The sequence below is a fragment of the Rhincodon typus genome, chromosome 14 (assembly GCF_021869965.1).
Source record: "Rhincodon typus isolate 14 chromosome 14, sRhiTyp1.1, whole genome shotgun sequence".
Lineage (NCBI taxonomy): Eukaryota > Metazoa > Chordata > Chondrichthyes > Orectolobiformes > Rhincodontidae > Rhincodon > Rhincodon typus.
In genome coordinates, this window is record NC_063345.1 from 30602535 (window position 1) to 30619404 (window position 16870).

The 16870-nt window shown below is 37.1% G+C and overlaps 1 protein-coding gene across 1 annotated transcript in view; it reads right to left on the reverse strand.

Annotated features, from left to right (window-relative positions):
- Nucleotides 1–3703: 3703 nt before the first annotated feature.
- mtmr8 (myotubularin related protein 8) overlaps nt 3704–16870 on the reverse strand; it is a 52648-nt gene continuing 39481 nt past the window's right edge. The window contains exons 13-14 of the mRNA XM_048605303.1: nt 16266–16392; nt 3704–11404 (exon numbers count right to left, since the gene is read on the reverse strand). Coding sequence (XP_048461260.1) covers nt 11081–11404; nt 16266–16392 — 451 coding nt within the window. The 3' untranslated portion in view covers nt 3704–11080. The remainder of the gene's footprint in view (nt 11405–16265; nt 16393–16870) is intronic.

Here is a 16870-nt window from a genome sequence, read left to right on the forward strand (position 1 = left end):
CTCATCTACTTCCAAGTTTGGGTCATAGATGTAATTGCATTGATTTATTCTGATCACCCTATTCCTTTTATTTTAGCATTATCTTTGTTTCCTTCTCTTCCAAGGGGTACATTCTTTGCTTCAGAACCCCATACAGTAAATCCTCCACAACTTGATTGCTGAATATCAGTATCTTTAGCGGAGTCATTTTTGTTCAATGTGATATATGGCTTTAAGGGCAGCAAACAGCCTTCAAAAACTGTTACTGTGGAAATCCTGATGTACGAACCTGGTCCGACACCATAAAAATGATAATTTATGAGGCTATTATGGCCAAATCAGCTCTTCCGTTTGAAGGCAGTGCCCAGTGATTAATAACTCCAGCAATACTAGGCCCTTGCTACCACATTCATCATTTTTATATGATCCTTGTATGGAATACTTAAATTCATGGATTATGTGTGCATACCACTTCCTCCCGTACTTTCTGTACAAAAGAAAATGTATGTGCTTCTTCCAAAAAAAACATCAATGAGTGGCACCCTGCCTGTGGGATAATTTCAAAGCTGCCAGCTGTCTCATTGTGTGGAAAAGAAAACATGCAGTGGCTGTGGACTCTCAACAGTAAGGCCGAGATCAGGGGATGTTTGTTTAAGTTGTTCAGGCTCAGACAGTAAATGCCATTACATTCTGCAACTTCAGAAGTCTGATGAGCTACTTTTAATTTTATCTTTCTATAATCAGTCCACAGCTGCCTTTCACATATCTGAGCTGGTGTAGACCACAGTTTGAATAACATGCAGAACAACCAAAGAAATGCACTGAATCAAGATTTGCATTCTTTGCTTCGGCAGAGAACTCTTCACATGTACTTATTCTTTTGTAGAATTATATTCTTGGGCCAGAAATTTTTTAATGCTTTGAGAGGGTTGGAAATATTTCCTTTCTTTTACCATTTAAAAATAAAACTATCCTAAGGAAGACTTCAACATCATTCTACCTTACATCAGGAACACATCTGAACTGACCACAAGACTCCAACGACCACTGGGCATCAGAGTAACACACAAACCCACATCAACCCTACGACAATGCTCACCCGAACCAAAGACCCACTATGGACAGGACCAATGTCATATACAAGATTCTCTGCAGAGACTGTGACAAACATTACATTGGACAAACAAGAAGGAAATTAACAACAAGGGTACACGAACATCAATTGGCTGCAAAAAGACATGACCAATACTCACTCATCTCTATCCACATGGATAAGGAGAACCACCAATTTGACTGGGACAACACCAAGATCCTGGGACGAGCAAAGCAGAGACAAGCACGGGAATTCTTAGAAGCCTGGTACTCCACAAAGGAAACCATCAACAAACACAGAGCTCGACCCCACACACTCCATTGCAAAGGAAAACCAGAAGTGAGGTAATCCAGCTCAACGGACTCCAGAGTTCAAATAACAGGCGCTTCATTGGAGGCTGCACTGATGTTGTTACCCAGCAGGGTAATGAAATGTCTGCGGAGAAACAACGAACCAGCTCAGCAAGCCAACCAACCACGAGAAATAATTAGAGGATATTGATTTAAAATGATATGCAAACAAAGCAAGGGTGATGCGAGATAAAGATCTTTTTCACACAGTGACTTATCAGGAAATGGAATGCATTGCCTGGAAATGTGGTGGAGATAGGTTCAATTGAGGCAGTCAAGAAGGCATTAGTTTTTTCTGGATCATAATAGTATGCTGGGTTATGGGGTAAAGATAGGAGACTGGCACTAGATTACAGAGCCAGAGCAGGCATGGTGGGCTGAATGGCTTCCTTCTACACTATAATAATTATGGTTCCGGAAAAGCAAGTTCAGGAAGAAAAGTTAAAAGAGCGATAAAGCCAGAAGTTTTGGTTTGTGTTGGAACTAACAACATGGAAAAGAATTAGACGTGGTTGGCAGATGCAATTTTGAGAAGTGTTAAGTGATGTCTCTTGGAACATGTATGTTGACTGGAATTGGATACAAGACTCCAGATCATACTAACTAGCAATTTAGAAGTTTACCATAATTCCCTTCGTTTTGTACACTATGCCTCATTTCATAAGTCAAGGATTTTTTTAGGAAGTATAACATTTTAATTTATGAAGGAATTTTTATGGGAAAACCAGAGAGATTATTTCTCAATTACAAAATCAGAGAGAGGTTACTGGGAAAAGGTGTTACAATATAGAACGTTTTGCCATTGGAAATAGAGGCAGGATTTTCTGATATCAGGGTAAACTTCTGAAACAGAGGAAGACAAACGGTTCGGTGAGAACAAGCAGTAAAATTGCAGATTATTCTGTTAAAGTGAAGGCATAAAAAGCCAAAAGCTATCCCTGTGCATTCTAAGTTTCTACAATTCTACCTACATATCTTTTAGCAACAGCACAATCATTCCTAGCAAAAAAAAAACAATGTGGTCTCAGATCCAGATATTCCAGGGTTGCAAAAGAGAGTAAATCTTGGAAGACAAACTTAGCTGATCCTGTTTAGTGGATAATAATGATTGAAATGCAAAAGGTTGGATTTATTCACTTAAACATTATAACTCCTTTGTAAAAGCTAATATGTTAGTCATTTTGTCAGCGGGTTGAGCTATCTTGAGACGTATATTTACCGAGGTGTGAAAATCACTTAGGTAACCATGATGTTTGAAAAGGTTTCGTCAGGTGTTGTGGTTCAAGCATTTCCACGAATCAAAATGGTGTCTTTGTTTCGGTGTGAAACTGCCCAGTCAAAGATTAGTGTTCAAGCTTTCTAATTTCTAGAATTTAGCCACCGGTTAAATTGACATATCTGATATGATATTCATGGAATGAGACAGCACAGATCACCACTCATACCATCATGTCTGTGTCAGCACTTTGGAAGACCTATCCAGTTGTCCCAATCCATACTTGTTTCCCATAGCCCTGTTCCCCTTCAAAAATCTATTAAATTTTCTTTTGAATGTTTTTAATTAAATCTGCTTCAAATACCTTTCCTGGATTCCATATCACAAAACCTTGCTGTGTACATAGTTTTCTCTTCATGGTGTCTCTGACTCTTTTGGAAATATTCTTAAACTTGTATTCTTGATTACCAACCCATCTGTCATTGGAAGTTTTCTTTTACTGCCAAAACCTTTTGATTTTGAACACCTCTATTAGATTTTCTCCCTGCTTTAAAAAGGAAAGCAACACCAGTTTCTCCAGTTACTCTTCTTCATTCCAGTACCATTCTAGTAACTCTCTCTAGTCCATACTAGCCTTCCAAGAATATAGTAGCCAGAATTGAACACAGTACTCAAAATAAAGATTAACCAGGGGTTAATGAAAGCTTAGTATAACTTTTTGCTTTTGTTTTTGTGTTCTATTCCATTATAAATAAAGGTCAGAAATCTAGCATGGCTTTTTATAAAGCTTCCTCCACTTGGTTTCAAGCTGACGTTAATAATGATCAAAAAGGCACAATAGGATAGCTGGCATACATAGAAATGTCACCACCTTCAGAGAAAGCTGGGGAAATACAAAGGAGGACAGGAAAACTCTCCCTTATTTATCATGGACACAATGGGCTAAATGACTTCCTAAGCTGTGAATTTCTAGTTCAAAAAAGTTTAGTTTTTCAACCACAATTTAAGATGAGTTACAATCCAGAGAAGAAATAGTTAACCATAAATAATTCTACATAGAAGAAATAGACTGTATATTTTTATTACTTACAAAAAAAGAACATTTTACTGCTTACAAATGCAAGTACAGGAATGATAAAGACAAACATGCCGGTACAAAATATTTAATGGCTTGGTTCACAAAACATTCTTTAAAAGTAGTGCACACTGCATAACTTATTCCCTTTTAGGGCAATCAAATAAACAGGTTTGTTTTGCAATTAGTCAACGTATGTATCAATTCACAGATTTTCTCTGAATTAATCAGTTGGTAAAGGCTTCAGACCAAGTTAGATGATCTCAACTGGAAATATATGTCACTTCAGCACCTTTGAATAAAGGAAACCAGGATTCCCTTTTCTGATACTTAAGTCAGTATTCTCAACTGGAATACAAGCATAAAAATTGAGTTTGCGATAGAATTTGGCCTCAAAAACAAAGAAAAATGCATTATATATTTTGCAGAAGTTAGTTTTAAACACAAAACAGGAGAGTACAGAATCATCTTCCCTGAAAATGGTGCTTGTGTTCTAATAAAATACAGGAGTTTAGTCATTCAATAGTACTAAGGATTGAATATAGTAAAAGGTGTGGTTATTGTTTTAATGACTGAAGTATCTGGTCATCACGTGGCTAGAAAATCAGTTCATATTCCAATGAATGCACTCAAAATTGGAATCAGGTTCACTGTACACATACACTGAGGGCCTATATTAGTTTCTAGCTCCTTCACAAAATTAATCTTGGCCCATATGTCACGATTTTCTGGTGAAAGTGCTCATGATAGCATGGTGAATAATCATCAGATTTGCAAATTTAACAGATGTCACTAGTTTTAATATAGAGAGGCAGGGAAAAGGCAGTTGAGCAGAGTGCTGGAGAGAACAAAAGGATAATAACTTTGAAAACAGAACTATAGGTTGAAGTTAATGTCAGAAAGCACTTCTTTGTACAATAGGGTAGTGAAAATTTGGAACTCTCTGCTCCAGGATTTGTTGAGGCTGATTCAATTGTAAATGTCAAAAATAAGGTCAATTAAGCTTGAAGAAGGTTCTGAAGAAGGGTGCCAAAAAGTTAACTCTGCTTTCTCTCCACAGATACTGCCAGACCCGTGGACATTTTCTAGCAATTTCTGTTTTTGTTTGATTTCCAGCATCTGAAGTTCTTTGGTTTTTTTTTGTTTTTAAGTAAGTTTTGTTGGCAATTAAGGATTGTGGAACAAAGTCAATTAGATGGCGTTAAGTACAGATCAGCCACTAGCAAACTAAGTGCTAAAATTGGTTTAAGGGACTAAATGGCTCAACTTTGCTCCTATGTCCCAATTTGCTTTGGTGAGCTGGGAAGGGGGACGGGCAGGAGGAGTTAGGAAAGTTGAGAAATTAAGGTGTTTACAAATGTCCAAATCCAAGACTTACTGAATAATGAAGTAAAAGGGCGCATATTCTGACATATTCAAAAAGTAGAATTTCAAATATTTTAGAAATTTATTTGTACTCAACCAGGTTTGCCACGCAATGTAATGGTTTCTTTGCTGTAATATTATCCCCTCAAATAACAAATCAAATAACACATTGAATCAGTTACATAAATCTCCAAAAGATTGAGAATTTCTTTGACTTACCACATTTATAAATGTGACAAGAGATGGCCAAAACAAAATTTAATCTTACTAATTCTGGTGAAAAGGAAATTCCTGATACAGTCTAGTTTTCTAAGTGAGGTAAAAGACTACTGCTTAGGTAATATTGATTTCTAAAACAAAACTGATCAATTCATTCGTAGACTCATTTGAAAATACAACTTAGCTATATTCTTTTAACAAAGTTAAAATACTGTTGATGCTTAACATCACAAATATAAATTAAGTGCTGGAAATACTCAGCAGCTTAGGTAAAGAGAGAAATAGGTGCAATGTTTAGGTTGGTGAACATTCATCAGAAATAGAAAATGTTACAGACATGGCAGGTTTTAGCAAGTCGAAAGGCAGGAGAAAGGGAGGTGAGCTGAAATTTAGAAAGAACGAAGGAAAGCAGAACTGACTAAATGTTAGAAGTGATTTTGTTGATGAGTATTGGCATTTTTTTAAAAATGTGTAGTCACACACACATATGACAACTGAAAAAGACTGATTTATGTGAACCTACACAGGAACCTCTAGGTAGCTGTACAACAGCACACTTTAGAAGGAAATTTGATAATGGTGCAAGGCTAATAGGTGATATCAGGACAAGTAAAGAACCAAAAAATAGGTTTAAAAATGTGAACAGCAAACAAATCATAGCTAACTAGAGAGAGAAAAAAAACGATGTAATTGCAGGTTAGTGACCTTTCATCAGTGGCTTAAAAGTAGTTAACAATCAGTCCCATATATCATGCAGGGATCACCCAAATGATTACCAACACTTATGAAAAATTTCTTTACTCATCCCAAATTTTACTAACACTCTCTAAATGCTGATTATGGAGAATTTGATCATGTTACATCAAGTATCCACATGGGGCATGGGGGTCCTGGAGATGTGGATGTTCACACAAGGGCCCTGGCCAAGAAGGTGGTGCAGATGCAAACAGGGAACAATTCAACATTCTGAAGAACTGAAAATTAATTTGGATGGGGGTACAATGAGCTAAAACAGAAACTAATCACTCAAGGTACCACCATATCAATTTCCACAATTGGGAGTAATACTATTGTTCAGAGACAGAGTTATTGATATTCACATTACACCTATTATCGTAAAGGGTAGGGAACTATCTACATAATAATATACATTCATGAATAGTTTAAAATTTCCTATCCTCCATCCTAAATGGCCCACTTATCATCTGAAAACAGTAAACCGACAAATTGAACTCAAAACGTCAATTGTTTCTCTCTGCAGGTGTTACCAGACCCATGGAGTTTCTCCAGGACTTTGTTTTCACTTCAGATCTCCAGCATTTGCAGTACTGTTATTTGGCACTTTAACCTCAGCAGTCTGTCCAATAATCTATCAAGAAAATTCATCTAACAGGTAACACTTAGCCATAAAGATTCAAAAGTCCTAGATATGACTCAGAATCTGTACTGTTAGCTAGCATTTGCACATACCTATGGGGCAGCAAGACAGTAAAACAGAATCAGCACGCTTTCTTGCCTGCAATTTTAATGCAGTGCTCAAACTGATACGTTCATAGATAGAGGGCAGAGTAAGAGCTTGCACGTCACATTTTACATCTGAACTAGAATATCAGTTCCTCATCACCACCAAATGATCTCTGCAGAGAGTACACTTGTATAGTGATAATAAGAGGATACCATCCAGTGTGGTTATATAGTACTAATGAAGCAATGGACTGCCAAAGCTCACTGACTCATTTGTATGGAGAACAAAAATTTCAGCAGATATCGAAACATCAAGGGCTTGGCAAAAGTCCACCTGCAAAGCTGTCTTCAGGAGGGTGGAAATTGTCAAAAAGGAAGAAGCACAGCTGGGGTTAGTGCAGTTTGTGAGAAATTGAAACAATTCAATTTAAGGAAAACTATTTCCTTCAATAGAAAAGTTGATCCATTAATATTCAACACAGTCTATTCTATTTACTAATTTGGGCAGCGAAATAAGGGCTGTACAAATATCATCATCATCCTGGCTTAGATGAGGAGACGGAAGAAAAAAGTAACTTGTGGTTCCTCTGCGGATCACTATCGCTTAATTCCAACAGGAAATACAAGTGTAAACAGTGACATACGTCAACTATCATATCTACAGTTACCACCAGACTCTTATAAATAATGGGGATTTGGATAAGACAACAAAAGACATCCAATGCTTCTTGAATTAAACACTGCCACAAATCAACAACATAGAAGGATAAGGTTGTAAAATTGACAGGATACAAATGCACAGGCAACAACGTTATCTCAGCACATCCCAAACGGCTTTCTATGCAGTTAACCCCAAACAAAATTTTGTTCAGTCAGTCATAAACATTTATCAGGCAGAATTTTTAAAAAAGAAAAAAATTCCCAGAAAAACTACAACTGAGTACTACCAAGAGAATTAAATATATCTTTCGAAGGTTGAAGCTGAGAAGATATAGAAACAGGTTTTTTTAAATGTCTGTATATACATGTAAAATATATTGAAATTAACAAGTTCAGTTTGTGCTGGATATATCTCAATGTTCTCTTCAAATTCCTTTTGCAGTGCAAAGCCCATTTGTTGTTCTACTATTTAAAATCCAATGCATCCAACAAATCTTTATGGGCTGCTACCAGGGTGCAGCCCGTTTGTCTCTCGAGCATTGAGTTCTGGAGTGCTATGCAGTCATGCATTCACGTAGCCTAGAGGAAATGCTGATCACAATCATAAAAGCAGGAGTATTTTCACTATTAGAAAAAGCTTAGAAAAATAGAATTTTGAGCTGATGTTCAACATCTATTGATTCTGATATTACAACATAGGACGGTGGTGAAATCTAGGGGAATTCTGTTTGCTTGCTGAATAATTACTCAACTTTTGAGCAGCAACAGGAAGCCCTTCCCTGTTTGAATAATATTCAATAATAATCTGTACAATAAAATCAAAGGAAAACAATGCAGCTGCTGGAAATCTGAAAGAAAATATTCTACACTAACGCATTTGTCTCAATTAATGCTTCTCATGACAGGCACCATGCTACCCATAGAAATTCATAAGAAACTCAGAAGCAGTTAACACAAATTAAAGAATGATCTGCAATCAAACTACATCATGATTAAAAAAATATTTTTTTTAATATTCCTTTATTGACTGCAGGTCAACCATTTTGCTCATCGATTATGGTCTGACAAGTTTCATGATTCATAAAAGGAGAAAAGTAAGAATCAGTTGCGTTCTACGTAATCTCATTGAGTTACCTTCATGTTGGGTAAAATTTCAAGCTTTCCTTAAAGTGTACTTAATTACTATTCAAAAATCAACTCAAACTTAAGATGACACTGTCCTTAAAATATTTAAGAAAGGAATCCATGAACAAGATAAAAGCCAACTGAGCCATACGAACCAGAAAGTCTCAAACTGAATTCTCATTCTGAGGTGGTACTTGAATTAATTTAGAATGATTAGAAGCATAGAATCCTATGGAAGCAGGCCATTCGGCCCATCGAGTCCACACCGACTCTCTGAAGAGCATCCTTGCCAGTCCGACCCCCTACATTTCCTACCGTAGGCACTATGAGCAATTTAGCATAGCCAATCCACCTAACCTGCACATCTTTGGATTGTGGGAGGAAACTGGAGCACCCAAAGGAAACCCACACAGACATGGGGAGAATGCACAGTTGCCCATGGCTGGAATTGAGCCTGGGTCTCTCATGCTGTGAGGCAGCAGTGCTAATCACTGAGCCGCCGTGCCGCCAAAGGCCTCAGCATCTGCCTGAGGAAATGGGAAAGTGGTCACAGTTTATGCTGTTTTGAAATCCAGGGACCCCAACTAATAGTGTATGTATCTCTGCATGAACTGTCAAATGAGTAAAGAGTCTGGAAACTTTTATTGTGTGTATTTAAAAGAAAAAAATTGGTGATGTATGGGCAGAGCAAATGTGAATTCTGGTACAAAACCCAGCACTCACTAACGCTTTTACAAAAGGGTTGACATTTCAGCTTTTATAGATTTAACAGGTACCCAATAATCCTGATAGATTTCCAACAAAAAAAACGTAAAATCATTTTCTGCAATACAAAGTTTGGTGGGAATGTAAGCTGTGAAATGAAACCATAAGAAGAGGTTATAGAGAAATATAGACAGATTAAGTGACTGGACAAAGTAGCTAATGAAATGACAAGTTATTTTGGTTGGAAGGATGGAAAATCAATATCTTTTAAAAAGTGCAAAACTACTGAATGATGTCCAGAAGGACTTCAGTGTACCCATTCGGAACACCGATATAAACTACAGTTAGAAAATGCCTTCTGTACTCTTCATACCTATAGCTTTATAAATGGATGACCTGAAGCCCAAGAGAAAGATGGTGCTGCACAGCCTTGAGTGAACAGGAGCTGGTTTGCAAATGAGTGCACTCCAACATGAGCCACAGGACTATTCATCACAATGACTATGTATAAACAAGACTCTTACTTTCCATCTTGATGTATGAACCAAATGCTCTGTCTTACAGAAGCATATTGATGCATTGTATAACAAAATTCCACTTGTGGCAATTTTATGATTTATTTTGTAAAATTCTAACCATTATTCAGACATTGAGAAGTTTCCTCATGATGTCTGATAAAAAAACAGGCACTGAGTAACATGGAAAATAAAACAACAAATCTATTTTTACAGAAGGTAAAATGTAAAGTGAAAATATCTCTCAATCACTCAAAGAGCTATAAATCTTTAGCTAATTACCAATACTGTCCACAATATATAGAACAGGACAATCCAAAAATTGTCTTGCAAAAACAATAAAGTGAAATACAACTTCCTCCAATGATTTGGCCCAGAAAGAGTCTTCCAATACAGGCTGGTTCTGAGCCACTCAAGACTAGGAATTCATGAATAAATCCCCACAACTCATAGGCCAAGTGAATTATCTTAGTTAGGGTAGCAGCTGGCCTTAAATATGTCAGAGCTCCTATCTCTAATTACAATGCAGTGACTTTTGCATGTGGCAGAGATTTGTCAGAAACTGAATTAGACTCAAATATCATTGGAGAATAGCTTGTTTTGTTGAATTACAGATGGAATAGGCACTTAGGCAACATATCCGTGGGCTTGTGGCAGCCATGGAACCATTTCTGAACAAGGGAAATAGAAAAACAGGTAAGGGGATAAGACTGGAGAAAAATTTAAAAGGGAAATGCAATTATCATGTCTATCCTTTATATGAAAGTATTTAATCTAAGACTTTTAAGAACTTCCAATTTAGAAAATATGTTGGTTAATATTTACAAAACAGCCAGCTTAGGTTTCTAAAAAGCATTCACTGCACCCAACACTGGCTTCTTCAGTGGCAAAACATTAAAACACTACAATGAAGCAACGTGTTCAGATTGGTCCATTAAATTTTAAGAAATACACAAAGACAGATCTCAATAACTGGACACATCATAACATCTGCATTTCACCACGGGAAACGCATAAGGAATTCAGGTAGAAAATGACTACAATTTCCTATCTATTATGAACAGTCTGCTAAATTTTTATATTAGCTTCTGGCAAGTGAGAATCCACCCCAAGCCCAATTTTGTAACATTTCCCTTCGAAATATATCCTCTCATTTAAGCAGCCAGATTCCCCAAAACATCTTGGATTATTTTCCCTTTGTTAAAGAATTATCTGTTGGCATTTTCTAATTCTGACACTTTTGAATAACGATATTTATATCAAGACCAAATACATTTGTGAACGAATACATACAAGTTATATGGAGATAAGTAATTATTTTTCGACTGCATCTTGGAATATTTGATGGTTGTCTTCATCTGCTTGTATTTTCAACTTGACTAGATCAAGGGAGTCAATGTTATTCAAAGTAGATTGACACGTGAAAGAGGAGTCGGTTACATTATCCACTTGCTTGCTCCCAGCAGGAACAGTTTCAATTACCTCTTCTGTGCCATTTGTTAACATAATTTGCTCTTCCTCCAAATAGTCCTGAGTAGCACCAATTACTTGCAGGTGGGTGGAATCTTCCTCCATGGAAAGTTTAATTGGTAAGATAAAGGTAGAATCAGAATGTGATTTATCCTGATGAGTTAGTTTCTGTAATAAGAAAATAGAACAACCATCAGAAAAGTTGCAAGTAATAATGTGCACTGCTATATACATTAAGGTACCAATTATTAAAAATACGTCATGATTTATATATTGGTAGAACATTCTAACATTTCCTAAAACAGCATCTGCAATGCAAGTTTGTCAAGACAATTGTTCTCTTTCTGCTTTTGAAGGTAAAACAAGAGCACAGTTTGAAGAGATTCAAACGGCAACAAATTTCCCACAATCACGTGCATGGAACTCGAATTCAGTAATAATGATTAACTTTGTATTTAAACTGATGTGTAACAGAACAGATTTTCATTTAACAGCATGAGAGTTTCAAGTGCAGAAGAAATTGTGTGCGAAGTTTTTCACTAGTAATTTGAACTTCTTTTTGAATTGCTACAATTCTGAGCAAGAACCACAGTCTTTTGCAATTCAGTTAGGGACCTGTAACTTTTTTTTTTGTTATAGTAGACAAATTAGAAATCCCAATTACTCAGAATAAAAATTCCACAGATTTAAAGAAACAAAGAAATTTTTGCTACGCAAGAGTCACGGATGTAATCAGTAAATACAATCTATCCTGTAGTCTAACATCCAGAATTAGCATGAGGTACATATAAAATCAATCGGCAAACTATGAATACTATCAAATGACAAATACAAATAAGGCAAAGCCCACAAATTTGTTCACCAATCTATGTTGACATCAGTGATTGCTGCAAGTCATAAAAAATTTTAAAATACTGTCTTTGTGATGAGGGACTTAGCTTCTCTCTTTTAGAGATCTTCACCAGCAGGTCTGTGAAAGCCTGAGGGCTCTCTTAGATCAGTAAACTATAAAATTGTAAAGTAAGAGAACTCCAAATCAGACTGCCCCAATAATATCTCACATCTCAGCTGTTCACAATATCACCTCCAGAGAGTATTCTACCGGGTTGGCTAGCCTACAAAACAAAATCTAATCACCAACATGATCCTAGCTCTCCATCAGACAACTTCAACTAATAACAGCTCTTGTGTTTCCTTGTGCCCACCGCACCCAAACCCCACCGGCTCCTTGTGGAGATAGAATTATCGATGGCTCCTAGCACTTCCCTGAGCTTAGATCCGATGACAGCATGGAAGTAATGACATCATTTCAGCTGCATGGAGCTCGATCTTTTCTTCATCTGTTGTCACAGAAACTCAGAATTGTTACAACACAGGAAGTGAGTTAGCCTAGTATGTTAGCACCAACTTTCTAGATGAGTACCTCACTGACTGCCATTCTCCTGACTTCTGCATCAACGCTGCATATTGTTCCTTTTCAGATAACCATCTAATTCCCTTTTGAATGCCTTCATTGAACTTACCTCCACTGCACTCTTAGGCAGTGCCTTCTAGAGACCTTAACCACTGTGTGTAAAAGATTTTCCTCATATCATTCTTGCTTCTTTTACTAATTATTTTAAATCAGTGTCCTCTCATTCTAAACTTTTTATGAGTGGGAACATTTTGTCCCTATTGATTCTGTCCAAACCTCTGATGATTGTGAACACATATGTATGCATATGTGCAGTCTGAAAAATTTAGAGGTGAACGTGCACAGGTGGCATTCATCATAGGATTGTTGGTATCAGCTGATATATTGATTAATAAAGCCTAGGATACTTTATGCTTTATTAACTATTCTTGCAATCATTATGACTTAAGAAATTATACACACTGGTCCCTGTGCTCCTGCATCTCCTTTAGAGTTGGACCCTTTTGTTTCATTTTGGTAAAAAGAACATGGACTGGCAAAATGAATCTCTTCACATTTCTCCATATCAAACTTCACATGACTCCTACCTGTGCAATCTATCAACTTTTGAAGTTCTACACTGTCCTCTTCACAGTCAAGGTCAGAAATCACATGACACCAGGTTATAGTCCAACCGGTTTATTTGAAAACACAAGCTTTCGGAGTCTTACTCCTCCTTCAGATGTTAGTGACAGGTGTTGTCCACCCCAGTCCAACACTAGCGCCTCCACATCATCACTCCTCACAGTTGCCAATATTCAAGTTTTCAATCAACTGCAAGTGTTGAAATTTTGTCCTGTACGCCAATGTCTAGATCATCTACACAAATCAGGAAAAGCTAGACTCCCAACAAGACCTATGGGGAACACCATCATAAACCTTTACCCTGCCTCACTAACAAGCATTAACCATTACTCTGTTTCCTGTCACTCGGTCAATTTTGGGTCCATGTTGCAACTGTCATATTTACTTCAAGAGCACTAACTCTGGAAGTCTGCTTTGTACCCTCAGCTCTCCCTCCGTGGTCAGGTTTTCACGCCTGTTAAAGACCACATAGCTCCAAGAATGAAAACTATCAACTAAAGTAGGACTGCTATAATTGAATAGCAGAGAAGTTTATCAACTGAAAAATCAAGAGCTCTTTTATATATATCATTGTGCTGTACGATACAATATTGGGTCTTGAAGCAGTAAGAGGGAGAATTTGAGATCGACCAGCACAAAGAACAAAAGGAAATTAAGAAAATTCTGCCTAACAAAAGCCCTTTGATCAGTTGAGCTGCAGAGTGGAAGTGTTAACTGCAGCAGTGTCAGAAATATCCAGAGCCTGTTGACACAACGTATGCACCTCTACTTCTCTATGTGTGATAGAGACAAAACAAGAGAAAGCTTAGAAGAAGTCATACAAGGAAAGACCCAAGCTCACTTGGTCAACTACTGAATTGAAGGAGGAGAGTCACCCTATGGGCAACAGCATGCCAACACTGCAAAAATAAAAAGGACTGTGTGGAAAATAACTTTCCATTTTGTTGTCTGGACTTTAGGTTGTTGAAATTATGGTTACACAGTCACAGTCATGGTCATGGTCCATGGCCTTACAGACACAATATTCAAAATCTGCCTGTTAAAACTAGACATTTTTCTTTAGGGAGAACTAGACACTCTTCCAAGAACAGAGTAAGTGCGGGAATGAAGAAGCCGTTCTTGGAATAACTGTAACGGACAAACAAGGTCAAAAATCACACAACACCAGGTTATCTTCCAACAATCCAAAATCAGAGAAAATTTGAAATCTGATATGGTTTTGGTCCTGAGAATGCCAGATTTTGGACATCAGATCAGTGCTGAATGACAAAGTCAGTTCAATGACTCATTGATCTACTTTTGCTCCCATTTCTTCTGTTTTGTGTAAAATGCTACATAATACACTTGCTGACAAAGCGGAAGCCCTTATGGTAAAAAAAAAGGACCATGGCAGCACTGAAAAGAAATTGACCGAATGACACGGTTCAGAGGGCAATTGTGAATGGTTGTAATTCAGGCTGGGGGCCGCAATACAATGATGTCCCCTAGAGGTTGGTACTAGAGCCAGGTTTTTTTTAAAAATATATATATTACATTATATATATATAAATGAGTATTACGTGGGAGTAAGTACATGTCAAAATTTGAGGTGACGCAAAGTTTGGAAGTATTGTGAACTGTTAGCAGGATTATAATAGTCTTCAGTAAATCACAGACATCAACTGGCACTCATGTGGCACATGAAATTTGATGCAGAGAAATGTGAAGTGGTATGTTTTGGAATAAAAGATAACAAGGGCCAATCTAAAGGGTCGTATTCCAAAGTGGTTGCAGGAACAGATACCTTGGGAGTATGTACACAAATTGTTGCAGGTCACAGCTGTTTTAGGGAATCAAGAAACACGTGCAATGTGTAGGAAAGTGGAATTGAAGCCCAAGGTCAGCCATGGTCATACTGAATGAAGCAGCAAGGACTTATGGTCTACTCCTGTTCATTTATTTATTTGCCCTGCAAGGCAAGAATACAAGTTGTTAATAAGGCAAACAGGATCCTGGGCCTCATAAATACCAGCACGGAGTACGGAAACAAGAATGTTATGAACCTTTCCAAAAAAACACTGATTTGGCCTCAACTGAAATATTGTGTACAATTCTGGGCAATAATCTTCAAGAAAGCTATGGAGGCTTTAATGAGTGTGTGGAAGAGATTTACAATTGTTCCAGGGCTGAGGGAATAGAAGGATAAATTGGAGAAACTGAAGTTGTTTGTCTTAGAGAAAAGAACATTTAAAAGAAGTTTGATAGTATTTAAAACCATGAGGTATCTAGACAGAGTAGATAGTGGTAAACTGCTTCTGTAAGCAGAAGGTTGAGAATTGTAGAGCACAGATTTAAGGTAATTGGTTCTTTTTCCAATGTACCAAATGGTTCAGGTCCAGAATGCAATGCATGCACGTATGTTGGCGCGTGTCTGCTGGAAGCATATTTATTTGCAATTTTCAAAAAGAATTGGATAAATAGCCGAATAGAAAAAATATGCAGAGCTTTAGCAAATTGATGGAGTAATCGGACTGGTTTGGTTGCTCTCAGAGACATAGCATGAACTTGACAAATCAAATTCTTCTTAGCCATAATCATTCTAAGAACAGCACAAATGTGAATAAGGCACAGTTTTTTTTAAAGTAAGAATCCCTTAGCTTATTTTGTCTCTATTTTTTGAAGATATAGAAAGTGCCTAGAGGTTGAAATGCTTGGACAGGAATAACTGAGGTCGTATTAGCCAGTTGCTGATAGAGTGCATGAGAAACTGAGAGGTGCACACAGGCAGTGGAGTCTCACTCTTAATTATGTGATTAATGTGAGAGCCATGCATAAATAAGAGTAGAAACACTGACTGACTTTCACCTGTTGAAGTCAAGGGATTGGGCAAAATGTAGCACTGTAACTCGGAATGCAATCTGCATCTAGGAATTCAAATTTGAGTGCACGGTATGACATCAAGTGGTACACTGCATCATGATGCACCAATGTATTAATTTTAACTTCACTCACCTGATTCAGATCTGCTACAGTTTCTTCGAGGTCTATTTTCTGTTTCATTGAAGCATGTAGACAATCCACAACCGATTGTCTTGGCTGCATTCCTCTGTCAAAACGGTTGTACATACCACACCAGAACCTTGTCAAGAAAACAGACTCAAGTTCATAAAGATAACAGCACTTCAACAAATGGCAGTAAACCTTCACAGTCAAAAAACGCTATTGTGGAGTGTATAATCACTGATAAATTTTCAAAGCTTACATGAATAAATAGAAACTTAAGGAACCTCTGAAGATTATTAAACTTATTTTTATTACAAATCAAATAATAAAAGAATGAATAGCAAACATATTATGTGCTTAATAAGTGGAGGTTTCAGTCTAAGGAAGTGAATTCAAGTCATTCCATTTATTATAGTTGAATACTTTGTTGATCTTCCACTGCACCAAATCAGACAGAGCAGTACATGTAGATTATAACAATAGAATTTGGTATCACAAAGAGAAAATTAAAGTCAGGTGATTCATTGACCCCAGGATTAGCTTAAAAGCAGCAAAAGCCAAGGAGGAACATGCTGGCCAATTCTTTTATTTGGAAAATGGCTTAAGTTTTTTTT